This window comes from Elephas maximus, chromosome X (genome assembly GCF_024166365.1).
Source record: "Elephas maximus indicus isolate mEleMax1 chromosome X, mEleMax1 primary haplotype, whole genome shotgun sequence".
NCBI lineage: Eukaryota > Metazoa > Chordata > Mammalia > Proboscidea > Elephantidae > Elephas > Elephas maximus.
In genome coordinates, this window is record NC_064846.1 from 162,565,308 (window position 1) to 162,592,657 (window position 27,350).

Below are 27,350 nucleotides of genomic sequence, written 5' to 3' on the forward strand. Positions count from 1 at the left end.
CCGAGACTTTTTTTTTTGGGGGGGGGGAAGAAAACCTATTAAGAACTCCCAGAAGTTACATTTCAAAACCACTGACCTAGCAAAATCAAATTAGTGTGTAAAATCGGGTAGCCTTATTTTAAATAAAAGTAGGTGCTAAAGAGCCTGTGGGTGGCTCATGGTAATTCCTCTGAAGTAGGCTTTGAGTCAGCCTCTTTTCCTCACTGAAAAGACGACTTCACTGGCTTACTCCCAAGCCTGTAATTGTGTCCCAGATGGTGAAATGTGCTGGAAGCGTGACAGCAGCTATGAGGCACCACTACATGAGGTTTCATCGTTAGAATCAAATAGCCGTGCCTGATCAGGCTGTTTACCTGTTTATCCCCATCGTCCGTTCTTTTGAAGGAATTTTTTTCCGTGGTTAAATATGGAATCTGAGCTTTGGTTCCATGCAGCTCAGCCGGGTTCCCAAATCGCACTTCCCCATCATTCTTTGACATCATAAAGCGAGGCAGAGGCAATTCTTTAGGACCAGAATCAGAGAAGCTCGAGTGAGATGTTAGTTAAGAACTCTGTAAAAAGGGGAACTCAACGGCCGCAGATGAATCATTTTTGAGGAAAAATTCCAGGGCGCTAAACATAGATTACATTTTGACTTAGACACATGAGAACTCCTGTGGTAATGTCATGATAGAAAAATGCTACAGTTTTACTGAGGTGTTTTTGCTCAACATTCTTAAACGTTGCTGAATCTTCACAGGACAAATTCAGTCATGGGGCTGATCTACTTCATTCCCCAGCCCAGCACCATGAAAAAGCATGTGGCATTGCATAAATACAACAAGAAGTGACAAATGGTAGCAGGTAAACCTCATATAGCACTTATTATATGCCAGCACTGTATTAAGGATTTGCAAATATTAATTCATTTAATCCTCACAATGACTCTATAAGACTATCATTATTTACCTTTACAGTTATAAAAACAGACATGAAGGAGCTAAGTAACTTGCCCAAGATCACACAGCTAGTCTGTAGCGGAGCCAGGGTATGAACCCAGGCAATGCGGCTCCACACTCACAACCATTACCCAGTGCCCTACAGAAAAGCCCGCGGTTCCCAGGGCAAATGTACTGGGTAGGCCAGTTTCTCATCCTACATAATTCTTTTTAAAAAAAGTTCACACTCCATCCAATAAGGAAAATGGTGTCAAGTTAGAGCAACTGGTCCAACTTTTAGGCAGCTTTTACTGGCAAAACCATAAGCCACACTCAAAAGGCTACAAAATGGTAAAATGCAACGGTCCAGTCTATTATCTTTCAGATTGCCAGCAAAATTATTCTGAAAATGGGAATGGTGCTTTGGCACACTCCTGGTTCTCAGCACAGCAAATCACAGCCAATCACACAGTACAAAGAACTGCATAATGGGGATAACATTATGGATTATACATAACGATCTGTATCTACCTCCGTCGTTCAGGGTAATACTCATCAGTGCGCCTTTGCGCTTCAATCAGCTCGCTATTCCAAAAGCACAGCTGCACTGCCAACGACTGATGCTGTGCTAACGCCAGAAAACATCTCAGCAACAGCAAGCAAGTCTCCCAGCTCCCCAGGCAAAGAAGGCCCGTGGTTCTCTAATATCCACAGCATGTTTATTTTTAGTTGCTATGTCCACATTTGATTCAAAGGAGCAGGCGATATGACAAATCCCTGTGTGATCAATCAGCCAAGGACCCGAGAGACATAAATAGAGTAACCACGCTGGAAAATTAAACCAAGACTCTCCTCCGAAGAGAAGATGGCCACCATTGTTAATGTTTCAATGTTTCCCAATGTCGGGCAGCTCTCCAACAGTCAAGGCAGGAATGGATTTCAAAAAAATATCTGGAGTCTCAGTAAATCACATCTAAGCTAATCTTATGGTTCTGTTCTCAGAAAGGTATGTTTCCATTCAGACTGCAAAAGGGATCTAAAGAGATGGAACAAGATCACATAAAACAGTTTGCGCCCTGCTCTGTCCACTAGAGGATGACTCTACTTTCAAGCATTTCTTGAGGGGGAAAAGAAGTAACTGCATGGCATTTACAAGCTCCCTGACCAGTGTTTTACTTGTGGTCAAAGGATACCTCCAGGGAGGAACGGAGTACCCGTCCCATTGCCATCAAGTCAATTCCGACTCACAGAGGCTCTATAGGACAGAGCAGAACTGCCCATAGGGTTTCCAAGGCTGTAAATCTTTATAGAAGCAGACTGCCACATCCTCCTCCCTCAGAACAGCTGGTAGGTTCAAACGGCCAACCTTTCAGTTAGCAGCCAAGTGCTTAACCACTGCGCCACCAGGGCTCCTTGCAATGGAATATAACCATGGTATCATGAATGGCAACTGTACGCTGAGGACTTAACTGGGCATCCAGACATCCTTCAGTACACTGTCACGTCACACATTCTCCATCCCTGGCTAGGGCATTCCTCCAGAACACTCCCTGTTCACCTGAGAATGAACTTCTTTCCGCCAGGCAGCCACCAAACAGCAAAAGACAAAATCCAGCTGAATTCCCTCACACTTTCTTTGGCCATGTGGTTTCAAGCAACTCTCACTTAATAGAATTGTAAGCTTTCATAACAATATTCCTATCATTGAAAGCTTTCATGGGGCTGCTTTCCTGAAACTGCTGCAGGCTTTTAAAAAGTGAAAGGTAAAACTCTAGGTTGTAAATCTGCAGTCTAAATGGTTTTTCTAGTCATACATAAACCAACTTTGATAGTAAGACTTCATTAGAAAATTAATGCAGTGATGTGCATCAAATAATCACAAGACAAGGTCTCTTTGTGGTAGTTGGTTTGAATCTCACCTCCCAAATTAAATTAAATTAACACAGAAGAGGCAAATTAAAAGTTCAGATGAGAAGGTTATAAGGGCCAAGGAAATAATGAGTGCAGCCATCCAGGGCAACAACTTGTTTCATAAGGCATCTTTGGTTGTAGTCTTTGAACACAGAAATGCACTGTATATTAAATATAAATGACTATTCTTTGCTGGCACAAAGAAAAATATGCCTCTCCTTTTTTAAACATGCGGTCTCAAAAAAGAAAGGCAAAATCTTTGTGTTTTCATATCTGATGAACCCATCCATTCCTGTCAAGTTGATTCCGACTCATGGTGACCCCATAGGACAGAGGAGAACTGCCCCATAGGGTTTCCAAGGTGCACCTGGTAGATTCGAACTGCCGACTTTTTGGTTAGGAGCCACAGCTCTTAACCACTGCACCACCAGAGTTTCCCTTCATGATTGATAGAGACATGGATATAAGAAATACTTCAATTTCCTCAATCCAATACAAGACAATAAGCAGCACAAATACAAGAATGAATGGCAAATGATGCTGAGCCGCATTATCTAGACAACAGGGAGCGGGGGCCTGGGTAGAGAACCTACTGTCATCTAAAATGGCAACTGCTGTTCCCTCTTCTTCAATGCTGTTCAAGAGAAATATAATAGGAGCCACAGAATTTTAAATTTTATAGTAGCCACATTAAAAACAGGTGAAATTCCACAATGGAATACTAAGCATCGATAAAGAACAGTGAGGAATCTGTGCAACATTTCATAACATGGAGGAACCTGGAAGGCATTATCCTGAGTGAAATTAGTCAGTTGCAAAAGGACAAATATTGTATAAGACCACTATCATAAGAACTTGAGAAATAGTTAAAACTGAAAACATTCTTTTGTGGTTACGAGAGGGGGGAGGGAGGGAGGGTGGGAGAGGGGTATCCACTAATTAGATAGTAGATAAGAACTACTTTAGGTGAAGAGAAAGACAACACACAATACAGGGGAGGTCAGCACAACTGGACTAAACCAAAAGCAAAGAAGTTTCCTGAATAAACTGAATGCTTCAAAGGCCAGCATAGCATGGGCAGGGGTCTGGGGACCATGATTTCAGGGGACATCTAAGTCAATTGGCATAATAAAATCTATTAAGAAAACATTCTGCATCCTACTTTGGAGAGTGGCATCTGGGGTCTTAAATGCTAGCAAGCGGCCATCTAAGATGCATCAATTGGTCTCAACCCACTGGAGCAAAGGAGAATGAAGAACACCAAAGACACAAGGTAATTATGAGCCCAAAGACAGAAAGGGCCACACAAACCAGAGACTACATCATCCTGAGACCAGAAGAACTAGATGGTGCCTGGCTACAACCGATGACTGCCCTGACAAGGAACACAACAGAGAACCCCTGAGGGAGCAGGAGAGCAGTGGGATGCAGACCCCAAATTCTCATAAGACCAGACTTAATGGTCTGACTGAGACCAGAAGGACCCCCGTGGTCATGGCCCCCAGACCTTCATTCCCAAAGCCAACTCTTCAGACATGGATTGGACTGGACAGTGGGTTGGAGAGGGATGCTGGTGAGGAGTGAGCTTCTTGGATCACGTGGACAATTGAGACTGTGTTGGCATCTCCTGCCTGGAGGGGAGATGAGAGGCTGGAGGGGGTTAGAAGCTGGGGAAATGGACACTAAAAGAGAGAGTGGAGGGAGAGAGTGGGCTGTCTCATTAGGGGGAGAGTAATTGGGAGTGTGTAGCAAGGTGTATTTGGGTTTTTGTGGAAAGACTGACTTGATTTGTAAACTTTCACTTAAAGCACAAAAGAAATTATAAAAAAAAAAAAGGAATTTCCAAGAAGCACCTGGTGGATTTGAACTGCCAACCTTTTTGGTTAGCAGCTGTAGCACTTAACCACCATGCCAGCAGGGTTTCCAACGTAGTGCAGTGGTTCTCAAAAACCGATGCCCACGTTATTAGAAATGCAAATTTGGGGGCCACACTCCTGACCTGCTGAATCAGAAATCCCGGGGTGGTGCCCAGCAGTATTTTAACAAGCTCTCCAGGTGACTCTAAGGCACGAGAAAGTATTCAAATTACTGGCATATTCATGGATATCTGACCAAGGGAAAAAAGGAAGTGAAGATGAAATGTCCTCCTCCCTTTTTTTTTTCTAAAAATAGTAAAGAATTTTGATTATTTTTAGAAAAATATTGCATTTCACGAGGGAAACTCGATGCGGGGGGCTGTAAGGCTTCCCTACAGGCGCCTACTGAATAGGCCACTTTAACCGACTGCCATTTTTCCTAACTGGATGCAATCCACATTTTAATGTATCACAAATCGAACTAAAACCTGTACCTATACACTATTTCTCCTTTCTACATACTTACAAATTTACTCTAACTAGGGTTTTTCCATTAAAAAGAAGTTTGAGTTTTACAAAGGCTTTCCAGCCTTCCCAAGCTACATTGCATCATATTGGCCAAATCTTCTCATTCCCTTACCTATATAGCTCAGGGCTTAATAACGACAAACATACTATAGGAAGATGCGGGTTCACAGAAATCAGATAAGGGTCTCCAGGCATATGCTCTAGCCCTTGGCTAACCAACATAAAAGACCTACCTGTTGCTTGATTTAAATATGTAATATTTCTTTCAAATAAACTATAGCTAGATGTGAGAAAACAAAAAAAAAACAGGTGAAATTACTTTCAGTAATATTTTTTCATTCAACACTGTCATTTCAACATGTAATCAACATAAAAAATTCTTAATGAGTATTTTACATCCTTCTTCCACACTAAGTCTTCAAATTCCAGTGTGTGCACTTCGCCCTTCCTATACATCTGGATTCGGACTCGCCACATTTAAGCGCTAATAGCGATCTCTAACTACTGCCTACAGTCCTGGAACAGCAGGCTCTAGTTCTTGGTTACCATGAGGGAAGGTGGACTGCCAGAAACCTGGATTTCACTAAAAAATATTATCATGTTAAATGTCAGCAGCTAACTTCTTTTTTATTCTGTAAAGAGTATTTTGTATGGAGGGATAATGTACACAGATCTAAGTGTACCGTTTGAGGAGTTCTTACAAATGTATATACCCATGTAACCAACACCCAAATGAAGATACAACGTTTCCATCACATAGAATTTTCCTTCATGTCCCTTTCTGATTAATCCCCTTCCATGTGCCCCATCTGGCAGCCTCTGTTCTAATTTCTAAACCCACAGATTAAGCTTTGCCATTATAGAGCTTCACGTAAACGGGATCATACAGTATTTACCCTTGTGACTAGCGTCTTTCACTTAACATTTTGTCTAGTGCACTGTGTAGCCATAGTTCATCTTTTGCACTGATATGAAGTGATTCATTTTATATAAACATACTGAAATATTTTTATCCATTCTCCTGTGATGAACATTTGGGTTTGGGGCCATTATGAACAAAGCTGCTATGAACATTCTTACAAATTATGGCCATGAATTCCTTTAACTTGGGTATATACCTATGAACCAAATCCGACCTGCCACCTATTTCTGTACAGCCTGCAAGCTCAAATTGGTTTTTACATTTTTTAATGTTTGAAAAAAATCAGAAGAAAAATATTTCGTGACACACAAAAATTATGTGAAATACAAATGTCAGTGTCTATAAATAAAGTTTTATTAGAATACAACCACACCCATTTGTTTTCATATTGTCCATGGCTACTTTCATGCCACAACAGCAGAAATGAGTAGCTATGACAGAGACCATGTGGCCCACAAGGCCTAAAATATTTACTACTGGCCTTTCACAGAAAAATATATTGATCTCTGTCTTACATAATGCAATGGTTAAAGTGAAATATAGTCTTATTAAAACAATGAAGTTGTGTTTAACAGTAAAACCTGCGAAAGCCAGAATCTGTATACGGCAGAAACCTGTCAGAGAAGGAAAATTAAATATTTTCCACGAAAACAAGCAATAGAAAAGTGGTAAGACTGCACCCTGTCAAAGGTGGAAAACTTGCAAGACCTGGAAAAACACAGCAGTCCCATCAAGTTCTGGCTCTCACAGTCTTCACTGTATTTTACACTGCTTGAGTTTTATTTAAATTAAAAAATAATAATTTAAATTAAAAATTCAATCCCTCGGTCACACTAGCCACATTTCAAGTACTCATTTGCCAGCCGCATGTGTCTAGTGGCTACCATATTGGATAGTGCAGTTCTAGATGCTTTTCCAAATGATGGACAAGGGATTTTCTTATTTTATGCACACAACCACCCTATAGGGCAGGTACTATGCTCCTCCAGGTGAGCCTTTTGAAGCCCAGAGAGAGAAAGAGATTTGCCCGAGGGCATGCTAATAGAAGGTGATGGAGTAAGGATTCAAAATTAGGCAGTGTATTGCTGGGGCCCAACCACACTCTTAGCCCCTAGGCTATACTGCCATCCTGAAAATTAAAATATTCTTTCTCTTGCAGGTTTGAACACTCAGGATGAAACTGTGGCATATTGGGGCTGGAAAATGGTCTAGAGAAAACATGCTTAAATATCTGCATTTTATAGATGAGGAAAGAAGCCCAGGAAAGGGAGGGCAGGTCTTGTTTTAGTCATGCAGCAATATGATGGCAGAGCTATGGTCACAAGAAAACTTCTAGCTCCTAACTTGGGGCTCCCTTCTCTTCCCACTACTTTTTACTGTCAGGGAATTCATTTATACCAGCCACTTACAGGTTAGCAAAAACTAATCACAATAATGTTCCTTCTACACTTCCAAAGTTTGTCCCCACACGTTTCTCTGAAGTTACTTCGGAAAAAAAACACCCAGTCTGTCTTGGGTCGATCAAAGCCTGCTAGTCTCCTATCTGCTCTATCTTCTATTTGCCTGTGCATCTTCAAAACCTCTTCACAATTTGGAAAGGGATAGCTCAAAACCTAGATTCAGAGCTGGTGACTGGAGTGAAAGGGTGATCCTGTCATTTTTCGGGGGGTGGGGGGGAGTGGAGGTAAATTACTGGCCATACCGTGGGGAGAACCTGAGTGTGAGTAAGGAGATCTGCAGTCCACTGGATTCTGCCACTACCATGCAGTATCCCCTGTACTTTACCTCTTTGAACCTCAATTTTCCCATATGGAAAAGGAGATTGTCTCTAGGCCTCTTCCAGCTTACATCAGCTGTGTCCACCCAGACACTGCATTTCTCTGGGGCAAGGCCCTTAACTGGAGTCCTGAACTTTGAAGGTAACAATTTGTACATAAATGTCAATGGACATTTTTCCGGGAAGAAGAGCTTTTACTAAATGTCAAAGAATCTCATAACAACAACAACAAAGTTCAGGAACCACTGCTCAGTAGGTGGTCTTCTTTGAGGAGGACCCATGATCGGGCCAAAGGGAATGGGTGTGGGGTGGAGGAGCAGAATCCTTGGCAAACACAACTGACCAGTCATACAGTGGGCCAACTCTGGGCCCCTGTAGCCAAGCTGAGAAGGAGAGAGGGTGTTAAAAAAAATTGCCAGAGGAATCTCTGAAGAGAAAAATGGGAAAGGAAGGTTGGATTGAACGTTAGACGGCAAGGCTAAGTTGACCTTGGCTGAATAGGAGATCCCAGTCCAGTGTTTAGGATTGAAAATTTAATCCGTGTTTAGATCATGAACCTATCAGAAACTGCCCAGGCACACACACTCCAGCCCCCCTCAGTCACCTTACCTTCTGGGCTTCTGACTCCACTCTAGGCTTCCTACCCTACCCTGAAAGATAGTCTTTGCTATGAATCACCAAACTGTTTGCCACACCCAATGGATTTCTCCCTGAGGCCTAAGAGATGGGAAGAGTTTGCCAAATGGACAGGGCACAGAGACCCCCACTCTCAATTCAACCAGGGAATCTCTGCTTTTATTTGCTTTTGCTTAGATAAAAGAATTCTTGTTTGGAAAAAAAATAAGCCTTGGAAACCCCAGTAAGTCTACCTATGTGGGGACAGGCCTCATTGCTGCAAAATCCTTCGATCTCACTCTCATAGCCTCTAGAGGCCTAAGAACAGAAAATGAAGAGGCAAGATAGACATTTCTACCAGTCCTAAAAGCCTGGATCCTTAGTTGGAGCCCTGGTGACACAGTGGTTAAGTGCTCAGCTGTTAACCAAAAGGTTGGCAGTTCAGATCTACCAGCCACTCCTTGGAAACCCTATGGGCCAGTTCTGCTCTGTCCTATAGGGTCACTGTGAGTCAGAATCGACTGACAGCTACAGAATAGTTTACAGGAAGGTTTGTCAGCCGTAGTGCTATTGACATCTAAGATTGAATAATTTTTTGTTGGGGGAGGGGTCCCCATCCTGTGCATTATAGGATATTGAGCAGCAGCATCCTGACCACCTCTGCCCACTAGATCCCAGTAGCACCCACCCCCCACCCACCAGTCATGAGAACCAAAAATGTTTCCAAACATTATCAATGTCTCCTGGTGGCATGAAATCACCTGATTGAGAACTACGGTTTTACAGATACATGAGGAACTAAAAGCAGTTTGATAATTTCCCTCAGTAGGTTTCTCTTGGTGAAAGACTCATGACAATAACAATGGTTCCCAAATTTTGAAATTTCACAGAAGACCCAAAATTCGAAAAATAAAAAAAAAAATTGAAGAGGACCAACATATGGTTGCCAACATTTTATTTTGCCAAGAAAATAATTTCTCCCGGAACGATTACCCATTATCAATTTCATAAAAGGGCATTTAGCAAAAAGAAAGGAAGAACGAATGAACAATCTTAGAATTGAATACACTTCATTTTATAAATAACTAACTCTTCTGTCCTAATTCTTTCTCCTTTCACAGCCACCAGGGCATGAACCGGTTTGGGGAACACAGCCCTACCGACTGCAAGAAGCATGCTATTGCACTCTCGGGGTTCAGACTCCCTAAGGATCTGTGGAAAGAAATCAAGACGTCCACCCCTTTGGATAAGAAAAAAAAAATTACATCTTTATTTTCACTAGTCGAACTGAAATTCTGAAATTTTGCGTTTCTTCCCATTATGGATGCAGGCAACAAATGGCTGCAGTAATACTGGCAGTCCCTGCAACTTTGCCACACGCAGAAATCAGGTATTTTTCTATCCCGTTACAACTGTTGCAGACATATTGAAGCATTGCTTAGACTCATCACTACTTTGGAAGTATGGTAGTTATTATGATCCCTGTTAGATATTTTATTCCAGGTATTAATAAAGAAGCATGTATAGTGCTGAATATAACAAATTAAAACAATATTTTCATGACTATTTCAATATAACTGGTTTCCTTTCAGATTCTATGCATTTGTATGCACAGAAGACCCTCAGGAGTTCCAGCTGAATCTGAATTCCAATGATTTTAGCTTAAAGAGAGACATATGAATGTGACTCCCTTCGCAGGCGTAAACATTCACCTAGTCATTCAATCAACAAATATGTACTAAGTGCCTGCAATCCCCCACAAATGCCAGGCCCTCTCCCTTCCCTGTAGGTAAGCTTACAGACTAGCGAGGAAAACAGACAAAGTGAAGCCAGAGCAGACCCAATTTTTACAATTTGTGTGATCCGCAACGATAACTGGGATGGGCGAAATTACGGGCTGAAGCTCTGGAATGGGAGACTCGGAAGAGACACAGTGACCCCTTTTAGGAGCCAGATGCGTGAGACTGGATTACTGGTAGGCCTCTTGGTGGTTATGCAATCGTACACTGCCCTTGTTTTCTAGACGGAGATTAGGTTTCTAGCAGAACTTTGACCCGTAATTTCTCCTCTTCTGGTTATTGTTCTGGATCACCCAAATTTTAAAACTTTGCGTCTGTTACAGTTTCACTTCCTGAGCCACAACTGAACCGGGAAGAACCAGTTCAAAGCCCTGCCCTAAACTTCAAACTCCCCATGTGTAAGATAGGGATAATAAGAGCACCACAGTAGAGGCTTCTAGGGCTCACCCACAACCAGTTCTCCTCTCCTTCCAGACAAAGAAGAGAACTACATTTGCCCCAATCGGCCCTGCAGTTAAGCCGATCCATGTGACAAGTTCTGGCCAGTGCACTGTGAACAGCGGTAACATGGGTCACATCTAGGCCAAAGCATCCAACTGCTAGTGTGGGAAACTCCAGTGGCCTTTTTCCCCATTGTGGCAATTGTGGAAGCATGTACTGACTTGGAGGTACCACCGGAGAGAGCAGCTACAATCACTGCGGCACCCCACAGAGGGCGGTTGCCATACCGTCACCCCGCCCACTGCAATGTTTGTTTTATGAAGGCACTGAAATTTTGCTGGGTCTTGTTATCACAGCTTATCCTAGGCAATCCAAAGTGACACAGGTACCTAACTGACTAGGATATTGTGAGGATTAAATGAGACAATCCATGTAAAGTACTTACCTCAGTGCCTGGCACACACTAAGTCCTTAATAAATAGCACCATGATGACTGCAGACACCTGCTGGTTAGTGCTAAGGGCTTTGTCCTCCACAGCCAGCCAACCCAGTCTTCTCAGCTACTGGGAGTTGTGGAATGCATTCAAGCATACAGTGGGTTGAGAGCATAGGTTAATTAAATTATGATGCCAACGTCTGATGGACTATTATGCAGATATTAAATATGGGGTTTATGAAGACTATGTAGCAACATGGAAAAACTGCTAATGATAACAAATGTAGGCTGCACTTCTTATATACTCTAAGCTCAACTATAAATGGCAAATGAGCAAGACTGGAAGGTAATAAAAATTCTAACAGTTGTGTTAATGTTGATAGGATCATGACTCATTTTTTTTTCTATTTATAAATTTTTCAAAATATATATACTTCTTATTAAATTGTTTGTAAAACTTTTGACAAACTTTGAGCACATAAATTCATTCTGCCAAAATTTTGGTAGCCCCAAAGTATTTAATATCAGGAATAGTGTGGCAGGGGTTGAGGAATTAAAGGATGATCGTATCTGCAATGACCAGCGGGAAAGAGAAAAAATGGGCAGCTCCACTCCAAGTCTCCCAGTTATTCCCTCCCTTATTCCATTAGAGGTGCATCGGGTAAAAAATTAGATGGAATGGTATTATTTTGTCACAGGCTCTGGAATTCCGGCCCCAGTCTCTTCCTGCTAAAGAACAAAATCTATTTTACCTGCAAGTTAGTGAAAAGGAACTAACTGCAGGTCACTCTCTGAATTTTTTCAGAGAAAGAGACAAACTATTTTATTTTACAGAGGAGTTGGGGGAAGCAAGGAGAAATTCCACAAAAGCTAATAAAGCAGGCCTTAAACCCACTTAAAACCGAAACCCACTAAAAATTATTCCCATAAACAAGAAACCTGTCATGGACAATAAAATGCATAAATGCAAGCTACTCACCACATTTAATACTCTCAATCCGCACTGGGAGGCCAGACTGCGCTGCCGCAATTAATTTCAGGGCAACATAAAACTGTGTTGGCCCAAAATAACCAACACGCTTTGCACCACACAGCTCGGTGATCTGAAAACAGAGACAAGAAAAATGATGCTGAAAACCCCATTTCATAACAGGAAAATGAGACAAGATATATTATGAAATATGGAGGATTTCACAGTATAGCTAACCAAAAAGTCTCTTGAGAACCTGGGTACGCACTGGTCTCTTTCTTTTCCACCAGTTCACAGTGAGGTTTAAAATTCAGATAATTGTTTTACGTTCTACCTACTCAAGGTGTTTCAGGATCAAGTAAGTGATTATTCCTCCTCTTTCAAAGATAAAAATAAAGGTGACAAAGGATGGCTGTTACTCTTCCTACAAAAGAGAGCGATTTTTTTCAGGGGGTGGATTCTAATGTTCGAAGTCTAGAAAGTCACTGGAGTGAAAAGAGAACAGATTAGTCATTACCCCTACTTGTAGATTATCCTAGTTTACGAAAATTAAGTACAACACACAAGTATTTTCAAGACATGGCAATCTTTTGTTTCCAGACCTTAAACCAACACATCCCCTGCTGGTAGTTGAGTAATCATAAATTAAATACTCAATGACTTTGAAAAAATTATTTCAAGTTAACGGATACTCAAAAGTTCAAATAAGAGTAGAGGGTGGTAAAGAGCTAAATAAATCCCCTTGCCCTCAAGTCAATTCCAACTCATAGTGACTCTATAGGACAGAGTAGAACTGCCCCATTGGGTTTCCAAGGCTGTAATCTTTTAGGAAGCAGATTGTTACATCTTTCTCCCTTAGAGTGGTTTGTGGGTTCGAACCACCGACCTTTCGGCTGGCAGCTGAGCGCTTAACCACTGCACCACCAGGGCCACTTGAAGAACTACAAGCAGTCCCCGACTTATGACAGGGTTCCATTCTGACGACTCCATCATAAACTGAACACCTTCCTCTTAGTTTTCATTATTATTGCATTTTATCATCAGTATCTTTATAAATCCAATCTTTGAACATCTGCGAGTGAACATCTGAGAATGATAACAACAGCAAATCACACACTGCAACACTGCATGTAGTATATATTACTAACGATAAGATGTACAAAAAAAAACAGATGATCGTTAAGTGCGGTTCACCATAACTCAAATACATTGTTAAGTTGGGGACTACCTGTAATACCCATTGTCACTGAGTCGATTCTGACTCATAATGATCCTACAGGACAGAGTAGAACTGCCCACAGGGTTTCCAAGACTGCAAATCTTTACAAAAGCAGACTGCCACATCTTTCTCCTACGGAACTGCCGGTGGGTTCAAATCGCTGACCTTTCGCTTAGCAGCTGAGCACTTAACCACTGTGCCACCATGGTCCCTTAAAAAATGGATAGGCATATGATAAAGCAAATATAGTCAATTGTTCATTAGAGGTCAGGAAAATGGGTGTCGGTAGTGACTGAGAGGAACTGCGAAGGAGGGTTTTCCAGGAGGCTGATGATGTTTTATTTCTCGATCTAGGCGCTAGTTACATAACTGTGTTCAATTTATGAAAACCCATCTACATATACACTATACACTTAGGATTTGTATGCTTTTCTGTATGTATATTATACTTCTCTACATGAATATTATACTTTAATAAAACATTAAATACATAAATCAGTAGGAAAAAAGTTCTTTAGGTTTCAGAGAGCATCATTTCTTCTAGAAAAAAAACATAGTAAGTAGTGATGCCTACTTGTTCACTTGAAGAAAACTGTTATCTGAAAGTCACACTCAAAAAGGTTCTTTAAGTCTCTCAGGATTAGTACCTGCCTCTTTTATTGAGAGAATACCAATTACCATATTTTTACACAAATCACGCAGACGTTGTATTGTTTGTTCGCCAACTATGCCCTGCCCTCTCCCCAGGTATTTTTGTAAGCATGATATGCTAATTTTTTACAGCAATATGTTTAAAAAATTGGCATAGCAACACTTATGAAAATACCTCACGGGGGGGCATGGTTGGCAAACATAGAAGGCCCGTGTTATTTGCATAAAAATACAGTACTAGAATAAAGCCATAAAAAGTTTAAAAAAAATCTGTCCCTGTACAGTTAAATATATGAATTTTAATTAAAAATTCTGTGGTGATAGTTAGGTGTGAGATATTAGGAAGGATTAAACTAAGGCAGTGGCATTGGAGAAGAGATAAATGTGATTTGGGAGATGGCTTTGTGATAGAATCAACTGGATATGGTTAGGGCTGAAGGTAAGTTTCAAGTTTGGGAGATGGGATGGTTGATGTCAGTATCTGAGGTGAGGGCCACCTGAAGATGAGCAGATTTGAGGCTCTCTGGGGAGGGGCAGATGAGTGAGACTTGGTTATGCTATGTGTGAGATGGCTTAGGGTATCCATGTCAGGATGCCCAGCAGGGTTTTGGAAAAGCACATGAAGTGTCTGTGATATTAGGTTTAGAGGGACTGGTTTGGTGACTGTCAGCCTTTGGACAGTAATTGAAGCCGAGAGAGAGAGAGAATGAGATCACTTGAGGAGCAGCGATTCTCTTTGACTGCACCCTAGAATTACTTCCGAGCTTTCAGAAAAGACCCATGCCTGGGCCACACCACAGACCAATTAAAGCGGAATCTTTGGGAGTGGGGCCTGGGTTTCTGTATTTTTCGAAAGCTCCACAGATTCTTCTAATGTGTCGCTGGAGTGGAAATGAAACAAGTAGACCAATGAATTAAACAACAGTACGTTTACTGCATGAGCGCTATTATTGTCAGCACTGCCACTGCAGCCCTCCTGAGGTAAGCACTGTTATCCCGTTACATTTACGAAGAAACTAAGGCACACAAGTTAAGTGATTTGCCCAAGGTCATTCAAACAGCTAATAAGTACTAGGGGCAGGATTCACACCCAGGACATTTACTCTTAGGGCTACTCTGTTTACCCTAACACCCTTCTGCTTCTCCACTGAAGAAGGAAGAAAAATGAACAGTGCCTCAAAGAAATGTGTAACATCGTTAGGCGCACATCAACATATGCATAATGGAAGTACCAGGAGAACAGAGAAATATATTCTAAGAAATAATGACTGAAAACTACCCAAACTTGATGAAAAACACGAATGTACACATTCAAGAAGCCCAACCCTGTCTTGCTCCCTCCAGTGGCTGCCAGGCTTGCTGGTTTTCACCATGATTACAGGCTGCTGGTTTTCAAGGAGTTCAACCCACCAGGCGCTCCTTGGAAACCCTATGGGGTCAGTTCTACCCTGTCCTTTAGGGTCGCTGTAAGTTAGAATCAACTCTAGGGCAACAGGTTTGGTTTTTTGGTTTTAATGACGGAGAGAATGGCATTAAGACCAATTTACAACACCACGAAGTTCACTGTTCTTACCAAGATTCAGCTGTTTTTCTCAAATAAACACTCCCCTACTTGCTGCAAGCTTTTAGTTTATTTCCAGGTTTCTGAACGACTTGATTCTGACAATCTTGCCGGCTGACTCATTGCTTTTATGGAGGAGAGAATTTTTCGAAGTTCTTATTTCGCCATTTTTGCTGACATCCCAGATGAATTTTTATAGGAATTTTCTTAAGATTAGTTGAGTAGCTATTTATAGTCTGTCCTGAAAGTTCTTCTAAGATTTAGTTATTGGAACTATAAAAGCCCATTCATAAAGATCAGCAAATACAATATGGTGTCTTTACAGCCAACTCTTATCAAGTTGTTAAAAGAATGAGGTAATTTTAACCATGCTGATAGAGAAAGACATTCAAGAGATAATGCAAAAGTGAAAAACCAAGTTTCAGGACAGTAGATGGTATCCATTTGTGTAAGTACTGAGTAAACAACAAGAAAAACACAGTTATGTGTGCTCTCTCTCTCTCTCTCTATCACAAAGCCATCTCCCAAACCACATTTATCTCTTCTCCAATGCTACTGCCTTAGTTTAATCCTTCCTAACACAGTGCTTTCCTCTGGGGCATGGGAATTGGGAGACAGATGAGTCTACAAGCCCAGCAACTCCAAAGATTGCCCACTACTAGAAGCTGAAATAGACAAGAAAGGACCTCCCCCTAAGGCAGGGCCCTAAATTCGGACTTCTAGCCTCCTCGACTGTGAGAGGAGTTCTGGTGGCACAGTGGTTAAGAGCTTGGCTGCTAACCAAAAGGTTGGCAGTGAAAATCCATCAGCCGCTCCTTAGAAACTTCATGGGGCAGTTCTACTCTGTCCAGCAGGGTTGCTATTAGTCACAACCAACTTAACGGCAACGGGTACCGGTTTAAACTGTGAGAAAATAAATTTCTATTCTTTAAAGCCACCCACTTGTGGTTACACCAGCACTAGAAAACTAAGACATGAGCTAAGCCCATAGGTGACTTCTCTTGCTTTTTGTGCACCAAACTTCCAAGAGACACGTCCATATGTTGTAAAATATCCAAGCCTCAAAGAAGGTATAGTAATGATAAGCCTTTGGAACTTACATATGGAGTCCCATAAGCCTGGGACTTCTCAATCCAAAAAAAAAAGGTTAATTTTGTCAGGGTTTTTGTTGTTGTTCATCAAGGCTCAAAGCGTTCTACCTAAGTTGTGGATAAAAATGTTTCAATGCCATCTAAAGAAAACAAAAGGTGGTGGTTTATCCCAGATTTTTATTTTATATAATTGCTCCTTCAAACCATACCATACAAGTTACTGGGATTTTCTCAAAATAAAGAAAAAATGAAAAAGAAATATTCAACTCCTCTTTAGTCCAAACTCCAAAACTCTAACACTCTCAGCTGGATCCATCTTAGATTACAAGTTTTGCAAATTTTTAATACAGAAGAAGAACCTATGGACTAGTGTTTGTTTTCTCAGGTGGAAGGCAAGAGATGGGGGAAAAAAAAGGAATGGATGAAATCAACTTCCTTACAGCTTACAGATGGACACTGAACTGTTGGGGTGCTGGACAGGAATCAGAAAAATCTACCGACCATTCGGGAGGAACCTGGACAAAGTTCTGGAAGAGGGTTGAAGGCCACTGAAATAGCTTCCCTCCTACCTAATTCTGTAAGATTAAGTGACCATGCTGAGTAACCAGTCTACACACGTTCCAGTTTGCCTGAAATAATACTTTCTTTCCTAGCTGAGCTGTAATAAATTTTCAGAACTATTTAAAGGTTTGAATAAGCTTCTCCCTCTCAAGTATTTGAAAAGGTTTCCTTAGAAAGGTTTAAGAATGTAATAAGTCTTAGTGGGAGGGGTTGGAAGACTTCTACGAGAGCACCCAGAGGACCCTTATTTTCTAGTCTCTCTCCTCTGCAGCTGGTGCAGTTCAGATTCTTGGCTCTCCCCTCAATTGCTTCAAGTCTTGCCCCTAGACTTGTGCCACTTCACACAGCACATCCCACCCACAGTCCCACCATGGTATCTTATGAAAATGAGATCACTCCCCAACCCAAAAGGGCTTCCAGGGCTCTTCATTCTCTTTCCTGCAAAACCCCGACTCCTGAGCTTGGCTTTCAAGGCCCTTCTGCCTGGCCCACAGGGCCTTTCCCACAACCCCATGCCTTTCCAATCCCCACCCTGAAGCTAAGGCTTTAGCCACACCAGATGCCAATCTCCATTCATGCCTCTGGGCACCCACTGTGCCCTCTGCCCAGAAGCTAAAGTCTCCCCACTTCCTTACTTGCCAAGCTCGTTTTTCAGGTCACCTCAAGATCAACCTTACCTCTGAAGCCTCAGTGGATTCCATAAGGCATTCTTTCTGTGGTCCCCTAACACTTAACTACCTTTCTATCCCATCACAAGCCATGTAATACAGCAAAATTGGTATTCTGGCATTTGTGTCTCTTCTGTACCCCATTTCTTTCCCCTACCCACCAAGTCCCCAGCACAAGGAAGGAGCATATCTTTATCATCTGTATGCCCCCAAGACTCACACTTTCCAATGCTTGCTGTATACTCAAGTCGCTCAATGAATGCTTGTTGAGTTAATTGGTTTTCATAGCCTTTAGAAGCAGAATAATTCTTCATTCTCTCATTTGGTAATTATTTTTACCAAAAAAATTATTTTTACAAGTGGCTGCTAAATTGGCTTCAGTCATCTCACACCATATAGCCACAGGGGTTCCTGCAGGAATATAACACAATATTCCCTTCTCTATTCCCTCTCTGCTCGGCTAAGGAGGGCACTGGTTGGTGTCACTCAAAGCATGAGGAAAGACTTCCCTCAGCCTTTATCCAGGAAAATACCTCAGTGGTGCTTCCACTCACTACTCAGCCCACTCAGTACTCCAGAGATGCACTGTGGCCTTGTGTTCAGGCTCCAAGCCTCCTTCTCCTCTGCAGACCCCTAGCGGATGTCAGCCCTCAAGTAGACACACTCCACAACAAAAATACAGAAGTGAATTTGAAGTACATGCCTACAAGCTATACCTCAGCCTCTGGGCAAAGAGCTGAAGAGTCACGTTAGCTACATGCTGGGATTTCCTTTCCTCTTATACTTCCCAATAATCAAGAGTGACTTTCAGCCCAGAGGGACTCAGGTGAGCAACTCCAGAAAACATGAGCCACCATATCTGATTACCCAATATGGAGTGACATGGAATATGCCTAAGGCGAACCACACTGCTAAAGCGAGGGCAGACATTCAGTGCTTAGGCCTGATTTTAGACAGAGAACCCTGCTAATACTTTAAATTACTCAACAATTGTAGAAGCTTGAACTGGTATATTCTCTGCTGTGTATATTCTCAATAACAACAAAAAATAAATCGTATTTTAAAAAAAGAAATGCTGCATCAGCAAATGCTATCGATGGCACAGAGGTCAACACTCTGGAAAATGTCGACATTGACCACTCTGAGTCAAAAAGATTGACAAAAGTCCAATTATCAATGTGAAGAACAGAGCCCTCCTACCTGTTCATGTCTGTTCTCCCTGCAGCAAGGTCTCATGACAACAGCACACTCAGTCTTCCTACACCACCATGGCAGATCCAGATGGTGTAAGTGGCTGGGGCCTAATGGCCACATTATACTGGCCAGACTAACCTCTTTCTTTTTTTTTTTTTTTAACTGTGCTTTAGGTGAAACTTTACAGCTCGAGTTAATTTCTCATACAAAAATTTATACACACATTGTTCTGTGACTCTAGTTGCTGTCCCTATAATGTGACCGCACATTCCCCTTTCCACCCTGGGTTTCCCGTGTCCATTCAACCAGCTCCTATTCCTTTCTACCTTCTCATCTCACCTCCGGACAAGAGCTCCCCATTTAGTCTCGTGTATCTACTTGAACTAAGAAGCACATTCTTCACAAGTATCATTTTATGTCTTATAGTCCCGTCTATAATCTTTCTCTGAAGAGTTGGCTTCAAGAATGGTTTTAGTTCTGGGTTAAAGAGTCTGGGGGCTATGTCTTCTGGGGTTCCTCTAGACTCAGTCAGACCATTAAGACTGGTCTTTTTATGTGAATTTGATTTCTGCACCCCACTTTTCTCCTGCTCCATCAGGGACTCTCTGTTGTGTTCCCTGTCAGGGAGGTCATTGCTGGTAGCCAGGCACCAATCACCTAGTTCTTTTGGTCTCAGGATGATGGAGTCTCTGGTTTATGTGGCCTTTTTGTCTCTTGGGCTAATATTTCCCTTGTGTCTTTGGTGTTCTTCATTCGTCTTTGCTCCAGGTGGGTTGGGACCAATTTATGCATCTTAGATGGCTGCTTGCAAGGTTTTAAGACCCCAAACGCCACTCACCAAAGTGGGATGCAGAACATTTTTTTAATAAACTTTGTCATGCCAATTGACCAAGATGTGCCCCAAAACCATGGTCCCCAGACCCCTGCTCCTGCTACTCTGTTCTTTGAAGTGTTTGGTTGTGTTCAGGAAACTTCCTGCTTTTGGTGTAGTCCAGTTGTGCTGAATTCTCCTGCATTGCGCATTGTCTTTCCCTTCACCTAATTCTTGTCTACTATCTAGTTAGTGAATTCCTCTCTCCGTTCCTCCCCACCCACATAACCATCACAGAATGTTTTCTTTTGTATTTAAACCTTTTCTTGAGTTCTTATAATAGTGGTCTCATACAATATTTGTCCTTTTGCAACTACTTTCACTAGGCATAATGCCTTCCAGATTCATTCATGTTGTGAGATTTTTCACGGATTCATCATTGTTCTTCATCAGTGGGTACTACTCCATTGTGTGAATATACCATAATTTGTTTATCCATTCATCCATTGATGGGAACATAGGTTCTTTCCATCTTTTTGCTATTGTATACAGTGCTGCAATGAGCGTGGGTGTGCATATACCTATTCACATGATGGCTCTCATTTCTCCAGGATATATTCCAAGGAGTAGGATTGCTGGATCCTATGGTACTTCTACTTCTAGATTTTTAAGGAAGCGCCAAATTGATTTCCAAAGTGTTTGTACCATTTTACATTCCCACCAGCAGTGTGTAAGTGTTCCAGTCTCTCCGCAACCTCTCCAACATTTATTATTTTGCATTTTTTTGCATTAGTGCTAGCCTTGTTGGGGTGAGATGGCATCTCATTGTAGTTTTGATTTGTATTTCTCTAATGGCTAACGATTGCAAGCATTTCCTCATATATCTGTTAGCTGCCTGAATGTCTTCTTTGGTGAAGTTCATATCCTTTGCCATTTTTTAATTGGGTTCTCTTTTTGTTGTTAAACTTTTGCAGTAGCTTGTAGATTTTAGAAATTATACCCTGATTGGATATGCCATAGCTGAAAATTTTTTCCCAGTCTGTAGGCTGCTTTTTACTCTTTTGGTGAAGGCTTTGGATGAGCATGTGTGTTTGATTTTTAGGAGCTCCCAGTTATCTAGTTTCCCTTCTGATATCTGTGCACTGTTAGTTATGTTTTGTATTCTGTTTATGTCATGTATTAGGGCTCCTAGCGTTGTCCCTATTTTTTCTTCCATGATCTTTAATGTTTTAGATTTTATATTTAGGTCTTTGATCCATTTCGAGTTAGTTTTTGTGCATGGTATGAGGTATGGGTCTTGTTTCACTTTTTTGCAGATGGATCTCCAGTTACGCCAGCACCATCTGTTAAAGAAATGGTCTTTTCCCCAATTAACAGACTTTGGGACTTTGTCAAATATCGGCTGCTCATAGGTGGGTAAGTTTACGTCTAGATTCTCAATTCTGTTCCATTGGTCTATGTATCTGTTTTTGGACCAGTACCAGGCTGTTTTGACTACTGTGACGGTATAATAGCTTCAAAACTCAGTGTGAGACCTCCCACTTTGTTCTTCTTCAGTAATGCTTTACTTATCCGGGGCCTCTTCCCTTTCCATATGAAGTTGATTGTTTCTCCATCTCACTAAAATGTGTCATTAGAATTTGGATCAAAATTGCATTGTATGTGCAGATCTCTTTGGGTAGAGTTGACATTTTCACTATGTGGAATCTTCCTATCCATGAGCATGGTATTTTTTCCACTTAATGTAGGTCTCTTTTGGTTTCTTGCAGTAGTGTCTTGTAGTTTTCGTTGTATAAGTCTTTTACCTCTCTGGTTAGATTTAATCCTAAGTATTTTATCTTCTTGGGGACTACTGTAAATGGTATTGATTTGATGATTTCCTCTCTGAAGTTTCGTTTGTTGGTGTAAAGGAATCCAGCTGATTTTTGTATGTTTATTTTGTAGCCTGATGCTTTGGTGAAATCTATTAGTTCCAGTAGTTTTCTTATGGATTCTTTGGGGTTTTCTGTGTATAAGATCATTATCATCTGCAAATAGAGATACTTTTACTTCTTCCTTACCAACTCAGATGCCCTTTATTTCTTTTTCTTGCCTAATTGCTCTTGCTAGGTCCTCCAGCACAATGTTGAATAAGAGTGGTAATAAAGGGCATCCTTGTCTGGTTCCTGTTCTCAAGGGGAATGCTTTCAGACTCTCTTCATTTAGGATGACTTTGGTTATTAGCTTTGTATAAATGCCCTTTACATGCTGAGGAATTCCCCTTCCATTCCTATTTTGCTGAGAGCTTTTATCATCAATGGGTGTTGGACTTTGTCAAATGCCTTTTCTGCATCAATTGATAAGATCACGTGATTCGTGTCTTTTACTTATATGATGGGCTACATTGATTGCTTTTCTAATGCTGAACTATCCCTGCATACCTGGTATCAGTTGCACTTGGTCATGAGAAATTATCTTTTTGATATGTTGTTGAATTTTATTGGCTAGAAATTTGTTAAAGATTTCTGTGTCTAAGTTCATGAAGAATATTGGTCTGTAATTTTCTTTTTTGTGGTGTCTTTACCTGATTTTGGTATCAGGGCTATGCTGGCTTCATAGAATGAGTTCAGGAGTATTCTCTCCTTTTCTATGTTCTGAAATACCTTTAGTAGCGGAGGTGGTAACTCTTCTCTCACAGTTTGGTAGAATTCTCCAGTGAAGCCGTCATGGCCAGGGCTTTTTTGTTGTTGTTGGGAGTTTTTTAATTACCTCTTCAACCTCTTCTTTTTTATATAAGTTTATTTAGTTGTTCTACCTCTGTCTGTTTTTTTTACCTCTGTCTGTTAGTTTGGGTAAGTAGTGTGTTTCTAGAAATTTGTCCATTTCCTCCAGGTGTTCAAATTTGTTGGAGTACAATTTTTCATAGTATTCTGATTCTTTTAATTTCAGTTGAGTCTGTTGTTATATACACTTCTCATTTCTTATTTGGGTTATTCGCTTCCTCTCCTGTTTTTCTCTTGTCAGTTTGGCCAATGGTTTGACAATTTTGTTGATCTCTTCAAAGAACCAGCTTTTGGTCTTGTTAACTCTTTCAATTGTTTTTCTATTTCATTTATTTCTGCTCTAATTCTTACTATTTCCTTTCTTTTGGTGCCTGTAGGCTTCTTTTGCTGCTCTCTTTCTATTTGTTCAAGTTGTAGGGTTAATGTTTTTATTTTGGCCCTTTCTTCTTTTTGGATGTATGCATTTATTGCTATAAATTGACCTCTGAGCACTGCTTTTGCTGTGTCCCAAAGGTTCTGGTACGATGTGTTTTCACTCTCATTTGATATTCCATCCTTAATTTCTACTCTAATCCAGTAATTTTGACCAAGGTATTGTTCAGTTTCCATGTGTTTGATTTTTTTTTCCTTGTTTTTCTGTTATTGATTTCTAATTTTACGGCTTTATGGTCAGAAAAGATTTTTTGTGATATTTCTATGTTTGGGGTTCTATTAAGGCTTGCTTTGTGGCCTAATATGTCGTGTATTCTGGAAAATGTTCCATGTGCACTGGAAAAGAAAGTATACTTGGCAATGTTGGGTGAAGTGTTCTGTATATGTCTATGAGATCAAGTTGGTCAATTGTTGCATATAGATCTTCCGTGTCTTTATTGAGCTTCTTTCTGGATGTCCCGTCCTTCACCGAAAGTGGTGTGTTGAAGTCTCCTACTATAATTGTAGAGCTGTCTATCTCATTTTTCAATGCTGACAGAGTTTGTTTTATGTATCTTCCAGCCCTGTCACTGGGTGCATAAATATTTATTATGGTTATGTAAAAAAAAAAATTTACTCCTGGTGTATCGACCCTTTAATCACTATATAGTATCCTTCCTTATCCTTTGTGGTGGAGTTTGCTTTAAAGCAGATGACCTCTTTCCATGACCAAATCCTCTTTCTATTCCCCAGCTTCTGATTGATAGAGTCCACCCTCTTCCCTCTCTAGCTTATCAGACACCCATCACTTAATGCTGCCTTTGTTCTCACCCCTGGTAGTGTAGTGGTTAAGAGTTTGGCTGCTAACCAGAAAGTCGGCAGTCTGCATCCACCAGGCACTCCTTGGAAACCCTATGAGGCAGGTCTACTCTGTCCTATAGGATCGTTATGAGTCAGAATCTACTCAACGACAATGGGTTTGGTTTTTGTTTTTTTTCTTTTTTGGCCCATCCTTGTCCAGCAACTCACCTCCAGCTACCTGCTGACACTTCCCTTATACCTAAGTCTCTAAACTCTTAGATCTACCACTGAGCTGCACCTGTCAGGAGAGACATTCCTAGGACCCAGCTAGAGTTCCTACTTTGAGTCACCTACAGACATTATTCCATCTGCCTGGATTGACCGTTCATCACCTGTTCCGATACAATCCACCCATCCCCCCTAAACTGGCAACCCCACCACACTGAATGAGCTTAGATCTAGGCCCTGATTTCTCCTAAGATGTTCTAAACCAAGTATAGAGCGCTCTCACAAAACATACCTAGAGGTTGGACAACTTAGAAATATCTGATACAGAAAGAACAGTACTTGCCCCAAGAGAGTTTATAATCTCACTGGGGTGTGTGCACCTAGGAAGATTGAGAAAAATGGTAATCACTTACCAAACACCTACTACATGCTCACCAACCACTGCATCTTTCTCTTTATATATATTATTTCTAATATTTAAAATAATCCTATGTGGATGGTTTTACACAAGGAAGAAACTGAGAAACCACCTGAACTGAAAGGTCTTGTTATTCAACAATTTATATTATAAATTTCACACGAGCCAGATTCACTGCACAAATAGCCAACCCTTTAGGTTTAGTAAGACATCATCCAGGAAGAAAATCCAAGAATCAGAGAAGGAGCTGGAGTACAGGACTAATTGTCTCTATGAACCACAGCCTCCTCTACCTTGAGGCCACAAGAACTAGACGGTACCCAGCTACTACTGCCTAATGTTCTGGCCAGGGTCACAATAGATGGATTCTGATAGAAAGGAGGAATAACGTGGTACAAAACTTCAAATTCTCAGAGAATTCAGAATTACTGGACCCATTGAGACTGCGGGAATCCCTGAGACTATTACCCTGAGATACTCTTTAATCCTTGAACAAAAACTGTCCCCTGAAATTATCTATTAACTAAATAGTAGGTTGGCTCAAAAAGTAAAGAGTTTCGCCCTTGAGAACTGCATTCTTTTAAAAATTATCCATATAAGATCAAATGGACAACAGCTACTCTAAAGCATAGAAGTTTGGGGGGCAGCAAGACTAATGGGAATGGAACAACTACAACAGAAATAATGAGAATGTTAATACAAACTGAAGAATGTAACCAATGTCACTGAATAATATGTGTAGAAACTGTTGAATGGGAACCTGTTTTGCTGTGTATACTTTCACCAAAAATACAATAAAATGTTTATTTTAAAAGATATCATTCAGTTATCTTAGGTGGCACAATACGGCAGGAATGGAGTCTCTTTGGACCTACCAAAACTGAAAGAGACATACTATTTGTACCTTGGCAGCCAGAAATACATCCAAATTGAGCCCCACTATTTCCTGGCCTTCCACATGGCCATCAGCACACATCTGTGAAAGAGGGAGCAGGCGTGAGGGCTACAGCCTCAGAACTGAGTGTTCTCCTCTCACTATAACTGAGGAACAAACTACAAAGCTGGCTTCATCAAAACTGTGCTGTAACCAACTGAGCTAACCAGCGTACAGAATAGAAACTAATGAGCATTTCCCATTTTTCCTTTTGGCTGCCCAGCATCAGAACCCCTTGCCAATGTTTATGAAAATTTCCACCTGCCTTCAGCTAAATGAGCTAAAAATGCCAGATACTCAACTTTCCTGATTTCTTCTCAATCAGAGTATGGGCACAGGATTAAGCTTGGCCAGGCACACTTGCACAGGAGTTTGAACTGGTAACTAGTGATGCAAAAATAGCAAGAATAGTAAATCACTGTTTTCTGGTAACAGCACCAACACCCAGTTCCCAGGGGCAGCAGCAGTGCAGAGCCTTGCACCCAATGCCCGGGGCAGGCAATGTTGGTGGTGTAGGTGTAAAACCAAAAAACCAAACCTGTTGCTGTCGAATCGATTCCGACTCAAAGCAATCATAAAGGACAGAGTAGAACTGCCCCACAGGGTTCCCAAGGAGCACCCAGTGGATTCAAACTGCCAACCTTTTGGTTAGGAGCTGAACTCTTAACCACTTCGCCACCAGGGTTTCCACTGTGGGTGCAGTCATCCAATGTTCAGTGTCTATAGTACCAGCACCCTCAATGAACCAATTCTGGGGTATGGTCCGTCTGTAGTTCTGACAATGCTGTCCCCTTCCAAACCAAATCCACTGCTGTCAAGTTGATTCCAACTCACGGTGACGCTAAAGGACAGAGTAGAACTGTACCACAGGGTTTCCAAGGCTGTAAACCTTTACGGAAGCAGACAGCCACATATCTTTCTCCTGTGGAGTAGCTGGTGGGTTTGAATCACCGACCTTCTGGTTAGCAGCCAACCATTTTAATCACTGTGCCACCAGGGCCCACTGCTGCCCCCTTAGTCGTGCATTCAGGCCTTTTTCCCCAGCATTCACGAAGAAAGACTGAGCTACCCAATATCCTGCCAGTAAACTCCCTTTCCAGGACTGTATTACTAAGAATCCTGGGTGTTCCAGAGAACAGGTCAAAGGTAAAGCCTTGATCATTCCAGAGCTTCCAAACTTGGCTGTATCAATTATCTATTACTGCATAGCAAATGAAGTCCTCGGTGGTGCAAAAGATTAAGCACTCCCTATGAACTGAAAGATTGGAGATTCAAGTCCACCCAGAGGTCCCTCAGAAGAAAGGCCTGCCAATCTACTTCTGAAAAATCAGCCACTGAAAACTCTACAGAGCACAGTTCTACTCTGACACACATGGGATCACCATGAGTTGGCATCAACTCAATGGCAAATGATTTGGCAATAAAAATACCCCAAAACAACATTTATTTAGCTCATAATTCTGGGGATCAGCAATCTGGGCTGAGCTCAGCTGGGAAAGTTTACTGGTCTGGGCCAGGCGCCACTGATCTCAGGTGGGGCTCATTTATGCTTCTGCAGTCAGCTGTTGGGTTGGCTTGGGGACTCCATTCTCCTCCAGGTGGTCTCTCATCCTCCAGCCAGCTAGCCTGGGCTTGTCCACATGGTGGCAGTGTTCCCAAAAGCAGGAAGGACTGACGGTGAAATGCTTCCTGAGACTTAGGCTCAAAGTTGGCACCAGATCATGTATACTGTATCGTATGGTCAAACCAAGTCACAAGGCCAGGTAAGATTCTAAGAATCGGAAAACAGACTCCACCTCTTATTGGGGAGAGTTGCAAAGGACCATGGCCATTTTGCAATCTACCACACCTGATTTTTTGATAAACAA

General features: G+C 41.5%; 1 protein-coding gene across 5 annotated transcripts in view; it reads right to left on the bottom strand.

Annotated features, from left to right (window-relative positions):
* The window catches only part of REPS2 (RALBP1 associated Eps domain containing 2), a 220,696-nt gene that overhangs the window by 143,683 nt on the left and 49,663 nt on the right, over positions 1-27,350 (bottom strand). For 4 of the 5 annotated variants that reach the window (XM_049873370.1, XM_049873367.1, XM_049873366.1 and 1 more), the window contains exons 2-3: positions 12,182-12,305; positions 354-502 (exon numbers count right to left, since the gene is read on the bottom strand). In XM_049873370.1, the coding sequence (XP_049729327.1) occupies positions 354-482 (129 nt within the window). In that variant the 5' untranslated portion in view covers positions 483-502; positions 12,182-12,305. Of the gene's footprint in view, positions 1-353; positions 526-12,181; positions 12,306-27,350 lie in introns of those variants that run through there. The other variant, XM_049873368.1, reaches the window with a different exon arrangement.